Source organism: Camelus ferus, chromosome 9 (genome assembly GCF_009834535.1).
Source record: "Camelus ferus isolate YT-003-E chromosome 9, BCGSAC_Cfer_1.0, whole genome shotgun sequence".
Taxonomy (NCBI): Eukaryota; Metazoa; Chordata; class Mammalia; order Artiodactyla; family Camelidae; genus Camelus; species Camelus ferus.
Genome location: NC_045704.1, coordinates 14,195,545 through 14,206,775, shown reverse-complemented (window position 1 = coordinate 14,206,775; position 11,231 = coordinate 14,195,545). Strand labels below are relative to the sequence as shown.

The 11,231-nt window shown below is 56.9% G+C and overlaps 1 protein-coding gene and 1 non-coding gene across 2 annotated transcripts; both read left to right on the top strand.

Annotated features, from left to right (window-relative positions):
- The first annotated feature begins 962 nt into the window (after positions 1–962).
- NOP53 (NOP53 ribosome biogenesis factor) lies at positions 963–9,369 on the top strand. Its single transcript, XM_032485664.1, is given in 13 exon segments — positions 963–1,205; positions 1,642–1,706; positions 3,447–3,555; positions 4,159–4,358; positions 4,693–4,763; positions 5,705–5,800; positions 7,125–7,229; positions 7,315–7,524; positions 7,929–8,024; positions 8,026–8,105; positions 8,291–8,357; positions 9,124–9,200; positions 9,309–9,369. Coding segments are annotated over 13 exon segments (1,461 nt in total). The 5' UTR covers positions 963–981.
- Positions 8,402–8,512, top strand: LOC116666142. The gene has a single exon (XR_004322990.1). It is a non-coding gene; the product is annotated as a small nucleolar RNA SNORD23 (small nucleolar RNA).
- Positions 9,370–11,231: the final 1,862 nt, after the last annotated feature.

Genomic DNA, 11,231 nt, shown 5'->3' with positions numbered 1-11,231 from the left:
CGCGGTGTGAACCCCTGCATGGCGCCTTCCCTCTCTGGGCCATTTTTCCTTTTCGAGTCGAGAACGGCCTTACGAGGCTCTGGATCCCTATGGATGCTTGCCAGGGCCCAAGGGCCTGGGAGCTTCCTTCCTTATTTATAAACAGCATACATTAGTTGATTTTAAGATGAAGTCTCATAGGGCGAGACAGTAACAATAGCTAACATTTACATGCCTGGCGCAATCTTAAGAGATTTGTATATATTATCTTGTTTAATCTCCAGATTGAATCGCCATTTTATAGATGAAGCAACTGAGGCATAACTACTTAGCTTGCCTAAATTAATGATTCTGAGCCTGCGCTTCTAGGGTTCTATAGTGTATGTCTTTAACATCCCTCGCGTGTAACGTTCTGTGCTTCCAATCTCGACATTCCGAAAACTTTGATTTCCAAGGTTCCAAGATTGGAACACTGACAAAGCCAAACGTTCTGAGACTGGACTGCGTCTTGTGCCGAATCTGCCACTGACGGTTCTAACTTTTCTAAGAAAAACTAGTTTTTTTCCCTTCTTTTTTTTTTTTTTTTCTTTTTAGGGGGGTGGGTAATTAGGTTTATTTATTTTTAATGGAGGTACTGGGAATTGAACCCAGGAACTCATGCATGCTAGGCATGCACTCTACCACTTAAACTAGAAAACTAGATTGCCACTAGAAAACTAATTTTTTTAAATCAGCAAGTTAAAAATTAAAAACAATACTCAGATTAAAAAAGTACTCCTGGGCGGCCGCAGCCTCAAATCTACAAACCGGGGCCGAGCGGCACGTGCAGAAGAGGGAGGAACCATTTATCCTTTACCAAGATGGCAGCCTCCACGCCCCTTTGCAGAGCCAGCCACCTTACCAAGATGGTGGCCACCGGAAGTAGGTCACGGGAGGTCTGCGCGCGCATGCCCCAAATCGGATTTCGGGGGTGCCGGGTAGTCAAGTTCTTCCTTTAACAAGATGGCGGCGGGGAGCAGTGGCGGTGGCGGCAGGCACGGCTCGAAAAATGAGGCCAATTCCGGCTTCCTGGGGCTGCGGCCCACTTCGGTGGACCCGGCGCTGAGGCGGCGGCGGCGAGGCCCAAGAAATAAGAAGCGGGGCTGGCGGCGGCTCGCTCAGGAGCCGCTGGGACTGGAGGTCGACCAGTTCCTGGAGGACGTGCGGCTGCAGGAGCGCACGAGCGGGTGCGTGGGGCGGGACTTCCGGCAGCAGGGCCCCGGTCGTGTGTGGAGGGGTGTGAGGCCGAGCTGTTTCGGGGGGACTTACTGGGGGCCGGAGCGCCTGTCCCGAGCACGGCTGGGGACGCTGGGTGAGGGCTGGGGGATTTGATAGGGTTATCAGATAAAAGACGCCCAGTTAAATTAGAGCCCCGGTAAACAATGAATCCCTTCCTAGTATCAGTACGTCCCAAGCATCCACCCTAGTTTAGTGTGACTTAAGCATGAAGTTCTGCAAACTGGAGGGAGGGGCCTTAGCCTGGTGGGACTCCCATGCGGGAAGAGCGCGCTTGAATGAACGTGATAGGAATGCAGGGAACTGAGAGGTTAAACCTGTTCCTTCCGCAGCATCTCGCTCCCTCCCTAACGTCTGTGGCTAACATTCTGCATTTCCATCTCCCAGTGGCTTGATATCAGAGGCGCCCGATGAAAAACTCTTCTTCGTGGACACAGGCTGCAAGAATAAAGGTGAGGAAAGGTTTTTGTGGGGGGATATGACATTATCAGTCATTAAGTAGCCTATCTCAGCCTCTGAAAGGAACTGTGTTAATAACGTGGATTGGGTGGCAAACACCTGCTAAACAGGCTGTTAACTATAAACAAGAGGACCTGTAGTGAGCAGAAAGCAAGCTCGAGACTAACCTAAAGAGCTCTTTTTCGTTTCTACGGTGTCAGAGGTTTCAATGCGCAAAGAAGCCAGTAGGAGTCTGCCTTGGTGATTAGATAAGACATAAACTGGGAGGTCTCCGTTTATTTGCAGAAGAGCAAATCAAGGACTTGCTGTAAGGAATCAGACCTGTTTTAGTTAAAGTATCATGCTTTAATGAGAACAGGATGATCGACTTGAATGAGTAGCTAAGGAACTCACCTTAACCTGCTTGCTTTAGTTTGCCAAAATGGACGATTGGGACCAGCTGAAAGCAAGTGGAGAAGTGAGTTAGCATTTGCTTCAGTGAGTAGTAGGCTTTACTGTTAATGCCTAGAAAAACAGACAAAGAGGAAGCGATCTGCTTTAAGGAGAGGAGAGAAAAGCGAAGAGGGCAAGTTCTAACAGCAGGACACCCTTAACGAACACGTATGAGATCCTTCAAGGGATCTGTTCTAAGGAAAATGAGCGGGCCCGTTTCAGTGAACAGAAGAACGTAAAAGAAACTCTTTGAGGCGTAGGCGTCTTTGAGTGAGCAGGTGAGAAGGGGTTATTAAAGAGGTCAGCTTGCACAGAGGTAAGGGCTTGAGTTCTGGGAATAGAAGGGTAAAGCAGAGACCTACCCTGGTGAACGGGTGAGGAAGTAGTTACAGAGTCTGCTTTAGGTGGAAAAAAAAAAAAAAAGGATTACAGTCAGCCTATGGTTTCTTGGGTGATCACTGTGCCGTGCCCTTGCTGAAATATAGCAAACACTGGGACGATGCTGGAGTGAGGGGTGCTGACCCTCCACTTAGTCAAAAGTCCCCATGTGACTTAGAGTCAGCCCTCTGCACCTGCAGTTTCACATCTTCGAATTCAGCCACCTGCGGCTCGTGTGGTATTGTGGTATTTGCTGTTGAAAAAAATCTGTATAAGTGGACCCTTGCAGTTCAAACCCGTGTTGTTCACTGGTCAGCTGTAGTTACATCTCCCCCTCTCGACCCTGGGAGGTCGGCAGTCTGTGGCCTCGTTTTGGAAGCACAGGGGAGCAAAGTCGGTTTCACGAGGTCCCATAGCAAATGGAAGGATGTGGATTCCGTCCTTTTGTTTTGTCCTAGAGTCTTTTTGATTACTGGGCTTTAGGAAGAAAGGCAGAAAATTCTCTTGTTCTGAGAATTGCTGTCTTGGATTGGGTCCCGACTCCAGCTTCTTGGGCCTCCTGCCGCCTGACCATCTGCTTGCTTCCTCCTTAGCATTAGTGATTCTGTGGCCATTGCCCTGCTGCAGCTGGAGGCACTCGTCTTCAGGGCTGTGGGTCTGACTCCCTGTGTCCCCAGCACTGAGCTGCCTCCAGCTGGCCCAGGAAATGGGTTGGGTGGGGGGTCACAACTTGGGCACCTTGGGCGCTGCTCTTGGGGTCCTGTTTCCTTAGCTGGGGACCTGGGGCGAGCCTGGGGCCTCTGGGCTGTACTGGGATGTGAGTCTGATGGCCCCAGTGGAGCTGAAGTGAGAGGAGAAGGAATTGGGTCTGGGAGAGTGAGGAGGCCTGAGGTCTTGATTCCTGTCCTTCCTCCCACCTCCAGAGCTGAGTAAGAAGAGGACCAAAGGCCAGAAGAAGTCATTGCTTCTTAAGAAACCCCTTCGGGTTGACCTCATCCTAGAGAACACATCCAAGGTCCCAGTCCCCAAAGAGTAAGTGTCCCACTGGCCCCAGACCCTTCTTTCCCATGGAACTCAGGCCCCCTGCCCTCTGTGCCGGGGAGGGAGAGTGATAGGTGAGGGCCGCTGGAGGAGAGGAGAGGAGAGGGTCTGATTTGGGCTTTGGAGAGTGGTTTGGAGGCAGTGGGGCCCAGGTCCAGGGTGGTTTGTCTGGGGCCTGTGAGGATGGGCCTGGCTGGGGGCTCTGGGGATGGAGAGGAGGGGCTGGGTGGGAGCCAGGGTCAGCAGGTGAGTTAGGCAGGGCTGAGTGACTGACCCCCAAAGGAGGGAGGCGGGGTGGGTGATGGAGTGGACAGTGCGGCTATGGGAGGACGAGTGGCCGGGGTTGATTTTGGAGTGAGGTGCCTGGGAGACACCCAGGGCAAGGGCCCTTGAGGCCTTTGTGTGTTGGGTCTAGGGTTCAGGAGAGGGGCCCGGGCTGGGGACAGACCTGGGGAGACGGTCCCTGAAGCTGCTGGACTGAGCGAGGAGCAGGAGGAGCCTTCAGGTGCTTGGGGAGGAGGCGCTGGGGACCCTGGCGGCAGGGGTGCGAGCTTAACTCACCCACCGCGCTCCTGCTGCTTCTCTCCCACCCAGCGTCCTTGCCCACCAGGTCCCCAATGCCAAGAAGCTCAAGCGGAAGGAGCAGCTATGGGAGAGGTTGGCGAAGCAGGGCGAGCTGCCCCGGGAGGTGCGCAGGGCGCAGGCCCGGCTCCTCAACCCTCCTGCAGCCAGAGTCAAGCCCAGGCCGCAGGACACCATCGAGCGGCCCTTCTATGACCTCTGGGCCAAAGACAGTGAGTGTCCCTGCCTCTGCTCGCAGTCGTGGGGGCTGGGCCGGTGCCCTGCAGACGTTGCCTGGAAGGTCTTCAGCCAAGCCAGGCATCCCAAGGTGGCGCCCTTCTCCCGTTAGTGCACCCTCTCCCAAGCGGGCCGGCCCCTGACCTCGGCGTTGGGTCTCTTCTGCTTTCTGGACCCCGTCCAGATGCTCTTTTGCTGGGCATTCAAAGCCCTTTGGGGTCTGAGAATCTGTCCTTCTCTCGCCTGTGCATCAGCGCCAACTTTCTGAAAGGAGGGGGCCCCTCAGAGCCACAATGTTTCCAGCAGCCGCCCCCCTCACTGCCCCCACAGACCCTCTGGACCGGCCCTTGGAAGGTCAGGATGAATTTTTCCTGGAGCAGACCAAGAAGAAAGGAGTAAAGGTGAGCGGTCGTCATCAGAAGGGCGTCTGGGGTGATAGAGGTCAGAGGATGGGGCTGGGGACAAGGGAACTGCTCTTCATTTGGGCTTTCGAGCCTCCATTTTGGAGCCCGACTGTCCTGTGACCAGGACCTCACGTGCTGGGGCCAGGCAGCGAGTCGGTGCCCCGAAGGGAGAGAGCAGGGTGGTGGTGGGTCAGCCAGACACACTTTGGGGAGATCAGGGAAACACACTGGAAAAAAGATGGTTCTGCGGGATTGGAGACCTGGGGTAGGGGGAAGCGGGGGAGACAAGTTCCGGGGCAGAAGCACCAGGCCTGGCGGGCAGTTGGGTGTGGGGCGGGGCCCAGAGCAGGGGGCGTCCAGGGTGACCCCTGGGCTTCTGCTGGAGACAGACAGCCTTTGCTGGGGTGGAGGCCAGATGGGCACGGACGGGATGCGTCTGGATGCGGAGGTGCTGTGCTGAGTGTGTACTTGGTTCCTAGGGGGCTGCAGACTCTGGTGAGCAGGTTTGAGGTGGGCCAGGCTTCTAGGCCTCTCACAAGCTCCCCGGGGAGGGAGGGCTGCACCGTGAGTGTTTGTCAGCCCTCTGTCAGCAGACAGAGGACCTCACATCCTCTGCCAAATGCTGCTGCCAGTTTCAGTGACGGACAGATGACTGCCGTAGAGACCAGCTGTCCCACGTGCTTTTGCGAGTGTCAGCCACCCCACTCCCACCGCTGGGGCGACAGGGGCTCTTTTCAGGATGGGCAAAAGTGACCCCTGAGTGCAGAGGCCTTGCTTGTCCTGGGGATGCTACTCCCCGAGGTCCAGCTGTGCAGATATGTCCCAACTAGAAGGCCGCGGGCCGCCTCCCGAGCCTGGGGTCTCCTCACTGGCACTTGGGTGAGCTTGAGTCCTGAGGCTCCTGGGCCTTACCCTGCCTTGGTCTCGTCCTTCTCCAGCGGCCGCAGCATCTCCACACCAAGCCCTCCCAAGCGCCTGCTGTGGAGGCGGCACCTGCGGGAGCCTCCTACAACCCATCCTTTGAGGACCACCAGGTATGTAGCCCCGCCAGGCCTCTCCTTAGTCCGCGCTCGGCCGCTTGCTTGGCGTGCCCCAGCCTGGCCCTTCCTCCGGGCCCGCCCAGTGCTGGGGACTTGGCATGACTGAGACAGCTCTGGTCCTGCCTGCCCACGGCTTGTGGTCCAGTCAGGGAGACAGACCCATTCCCAGGCAGTGATGCCCCTACACTGATGGAGGAGCACAGAGGGGGCGTCACAACCCAGCCTTGAGGGTCAGGGAGGGCTTCTGGGAAGAGGGGGCATCAGAGCTGAGACTGAGAGCGGTTTGCTATGGCAAGTGGGGAAGGGGAGTTCCATGCAGAGCGAACAGTATGTGTGCAAAGGCCCAGGTGTGAGGGAGACCATGGCACCTTTCAGGAATTCTGTGGGGCATCAGTGCAAAAAGTCTTCAACTGTTAGCAAAGAAAACGTTTGGCTGAGAGGTTTGTGCAGAGGCGAAGATGGTTTTGCAACGGGAAGAGCTGGCACTGCGAGTCACTGAGTTCATCTCACAGGCACCTGTTGAGCACAGGGGTCACGAATAGAGGGGACCATCCCCCAGCCCTCAGGGGGCGCAGGTTCCGGGAGAGAAAGGGAGATCACTGAGTAGGCGCAGGTGCTCCTGTGAGTGCTGTTCTGAGCGGTTCACAGTAAGGCGGGCTCCGGGCCGACCAGGAGCAGGAGGCAGCGTCCCTCACCTGGTCAACGGCCTTGACGGCAGCGACTGTGGTTCCGCTGAATGTTGAAGGGGTGAGGCTGGCCCCACGCAGGGGAGGCTGCACCTCACTCAAAGATGGGACAGTTGTCTTATTTTAAAATATAATTGCTATGTTGATACTTAATTGCCATCACGTAGGATTCACCCACCCGGGGGGCGTGATGCAGTGATTTTTAGTGTATTCAAAGTTGTTATTAATTCATTACTGAGGTCAATGTTAGAATGTTGCATCACCCCAGGGAGAAACCTCACGTCCATCAGCCGTCACGCCCCGATTCCTCATCTCCCCTAGTCTTAGGCGGCCGCTGCTCTCCTTCCTGTCCGTATGAATTTGCCTGTTCTGGGCACTTTGTGTAAGTGAAACTGCAGTTATGAAGAGACCAGACTGTCCTTCAAAGGAACAGGCTGAGTAGGTCAAGGGTTAGAAGCCCCCTCTGGTTGCCGCATGGAGAGCAGGGTGAGGCTGTAGCTGGGAGTCCAGGGAAGGGGTGGGCCGTGGGCACTGGGGTGGGAGGCGGGTGGGAGGAAAGAAGGTCAGGTCTGACTCCCAGGAGAGGCCCTTGGGGGCCTCAGGTCTCACCTGTATCCTCTCCCCACTCCCAGACCCTGCTCTGGGCAGCCCATGAGGTGGAGCTGCAGCGACAGAAGGAGGCAGAGAAGCTGGAGCGGCAGCTGGCCCCGCCCACCGCAGAGCAGGCTGCTACTCAGGTGAGCGCCCTCCATCCTCCCACATCCTGACATCCCACATCCCGCCTGCTCCTGGCCCAGCGCCTGACGCACCCCTTCTCCCCAGGAGTCCACTTTCCGGGAGATGTGCCAGGGGCTGCTGGAGGAGTCGGATGGGGAGGGGGAGCCAGAGCCGGGTGAGGGCCAGGACGAGGGGCCGAAGACTGGAGGAGACTCAGCCGCTGGAGCAGAGGCCTCACCCCCCGCTGTCCGCCTGGCCCCCTCGGAGAAGAAGACAGAGCAGCAGCGGCGGCGGGAGAAGGCCGCCCGGATGCTGGTGAGCACCGTGGGCTCCGGTCCACTTTCCCTGCTTCCCTGCTCCTCCTGCCTGCAGCCTGCTTTCTTCGTGCCCGAAGCCTGCCGTCTCTGATCCCTTCAGCCTGCTTTTCTGTGCTGTATGGGGCCCTCTGATCTGCTTTGTCAGCTGAGACCTGTCTCCCAGCACCTTCCAGACCCTGCTCGGGGCTCAGAGAACGCAGCAGGGGGCATGCAAGATCAAGCTCCTGGTGCTTATTTTCTGGGATTGGGGGCTGAGGGGGGATTTAGGGACCACAGGCAGACAAATGGATGAGGGAGATGGGGCCGCTGGTGTGTCGTGACCTGGAAGCAGGTGGCCAGGAAGGGTCCCCCTGGGGCAAAGGTGATGGTTGGCTGGGTCCCTGACCCCACCTGTCCCTGCAGAGGGTACAGCAGGCCCAGGTGCGGGCTGCCCGGCTCCAGCACCAGGAGCTCTTCAGGCTGCGTGGGATCAAGGCCCAGGTGGCGCGGCGGCTGGCAGGAGCTGGCGCGGCGGCGGGAGCGGCGGCAGGCGCGGCGGCTGGCGGAGGCGGATAAGCCCCGCAGGCTGGGGCGGCTGAAGTGAGGCCTGGACTGAGGGCTCCTGGGGGAGGCTGGGAGGGGTCTGGGTCCTTCCCACCTTTGCTCGGCCTGGGCCCTGCTTCCCCGAAAGCCCCACTGCCCAGCCTGCTCTTCCCCAGGAAGGGCCTTTGGACTCTGTCCTGGGCCAGGCTGCCCCACTGAACGCCCTGCCCCCTGATCCCCAGGTATCAGGACCCTGACATTGACGTGCAGCTCAGCACTGAGCTGTCTGACTCGCTGAGGACCCTGAAGGTACTTGTCTGTCTGGGGGCTGTGGTGCTATAGGGGCGCCCCTGTGCCCGGTGATGACACCTATCCTTGCTCCCCGTGTCCACCAGGGACTATGGGCGACATCCTGGCTGCCCCCGGGCTGGGCTGGTTGGGCTGATGCCTGGGGGCTGAGGGCACGGGGCCCCCGGGGGTGAGGGGCTGGGTGACAGTGGTTTGAGCGTGTGACCCTCAGCTGCCATTCCTCCCAGCCAGGTCCCTTTGCTGCCCCTGGTCTTACGGCCCTGCTCCCACCCTCTTCCGTCCCAGCGGGGTCTCCCTAAAGCTCAAAACAGACCCAGTCCCTCCCCCAATCAGAACCTGCCATGTCTTCCCAGCGCCTCGGGGAGGGGGAAGCCCAGCTCCTCACCACAGCCCTGCGTGGCGCAGCCTGCCTTGGGCACTTCGTTAGTGGGCTGACAGTGTGCCCTTCTCCCTCTGACCCCTGCATTTGCCTCTGCTGCTCTCTGCATGGCATTCCTGTGTTCATTCTTCTCTGATCTCCTTTCTGTTGATTTCTCAGACCCAGCTCGGGCAACCCACGGGTCCACACTGAGCATCCCCAGGTCCATACCTATCACCCCACGAGCCCAGGGCCAGGCTGAGCCCCTGGTGTCCACGAGGCCAGGCTAGGGGTCTGGGCTGACAGGCAGCTGTGGGGGCTCAGCTCCCTCTGGACCCTGTGGAGAGTTCAGGTGCCCTAGGGTCTCTCCTGGGTGCCTGCTGAGGCCTCCCTTTCTGTGTCCCACAGCCCGAGGGCAGCGTCCTCCGCGACCGCTTCAAGAGCTTCCAGAGGAGAAACATGATCGAGCCAAGGGAGCGAGCCAAGTGAGGGCCTGGGGCTGCTAAGCGGGGCAGGTTGGGGGTGGGGCATCGAGAACCTTCCTGCGAGTGATGGGCTTGTGGTCACCAACTGCTCTCTGCTCTCTCCTCCAGGTTCAAGCGCAAGTACAAAGTGAAGCTGGTGGAGAGGCGGGCGTTCCGCGAGGTCCAGTGAGTATATGTCCCTTCTCCCCGGGGGCCTCTGGTGGGTCCCGGTGCCCATCCCAGACCTGGTCGCTGTGGCCAGTGGTGGAGCAATGTTCTCTGGCCAGGCCTGGGAGAGGGTCGGCCCCCCGGAGCCACCTGACCACAGAGTTGGGCCTGGGAGGGTCCCCCAGGAGAAACGGAAGGGCCCAAGCCAGAAGAAGGGGTGTCAGGTGGACGAGGATGTGGGGCCCCCTCCCCTCCTCCACCCTCAGCTTCCCTCTCTGTCCCCAGGTTATAGCTGCCTCGAGATGCCCGAGCCCCCAGCCTTCAATAAAGTACCTCTTGACCAACACCTTTGGCCTCGGGTGTGACTTGTCTCCCTCATGCAGGCAGCTTCTCTCTCTGTACATCCCCCTCTAGTGCCCAGGGATGTAGGTGCTGGGACCTTCATCTCCACAAAAGCTTGGTGGGAACCTAGGGGGTGGCAAAGGCCTGTCCAGCTGAGGCAGGGTGAGCAGCCGTCCCGGGAGTGAGGATGGTCTTACAGAAACTGGCAGAGGAGCCGGGGCCTGCAGGCCTGGCGCGGGGGAGGTGAGTGGCGTTCTGCACTTGGGTTTCTCTGGGGAGGCCCCAGTGACTGCGCGGGAGGCAGACCCTGATTGAGCCCTGTCACCTTGGCCGTCGCAGCAGCTGACGTTTGCTGCGCACCTATCAGGACTTTCAAGCAGGTGGTTTTGTTCATCAGGTCCACACGACAATCTAGTTAAGGAGGGCTGGGGTTATCCCCCTTTTAAAAAGTGAGAAAACTGAAGCATGTCAAAGGGAGTGAATCCTCCCACCCATCATTTAAAAAGGACTTTTGAAAATCTTTATTCTACAAATAATAAGGGTTTATTTTCTCACTGTAAGTCACTTGATGTGGTTCGTAAACATCCCACTGCAAAACGTGTGATCACCCTTGACCTTTCCGCTCCATTCTAACCCTCCTCTACAGAGTAGCTGTCTCTGTGGTGTGGTGTGCATGGTTCTGTTACATTCCACATTTGAGTCCATTAAAGTACATACGTGTATGTAGGAAAATAGTAGGATTGTAATTTTTCTGTGTCTTGGATAGGATCATACCACACGTGGTTCTGTAATGTGCCGTGGGCACCTGTTAGAGAACTTCCTGTGTCCATTGGGTGCTTCCTCATTCGTTTGCATGACTGCAGAGAATTCCATGGTGTGAGTGCCATGGCGTTCCACTCACTTAGGCCCACGTTGCTCCTCCTGAAGCTGGAAGGAGACCTGTGTACCTGAGGCATCTCCCATGTGTCTGTAGGACAGGTGCCTGGAAGTGATCTCTGTAATACAGGAAGAGTATCTACAGGGTCACTGATGGACTCAGCCAGGTTGCTCTCCATGTAGGCTGTGCTGACATTTACCCCCAACAGCATAGGAGGTCCCTTGTTTGCTTATGTGTTTACTACTCTGTGGTCTCAATTTTTTTGTTTTACTGTGCATGGTTACCAGTGAGGTCGAGCATCTTTTCATGTAATCACCAGCAGTTTCTTCCATGCTTGTTCAAACCTTTGGACCATTTTCCTTCTGGGCTGATTTGTCATCTTGTTTATTTGTAGTAGCTCTTTATTTATTATGGATCCGAAGTCTGCCATCCATGTCACAGACATTTCTCCCAGGCTCTTCCTTTTGACTTTTTGTGTGGTATCTTTTATCAGAAGCATTCGATGCTTTTAGTTTGCTGTTAATCTTCCTCTGTTTTTTATCCTGGCCTTTTGAAAGGTTGCTCCAGGACAAGTATCTAAAAATAGAGCAAGCAGTTTATAAAATAAATGGATTGGAGGAAGAGAGTAATGTCAGAGCCTTCCCTCCCACCCCCTATACTCTAAA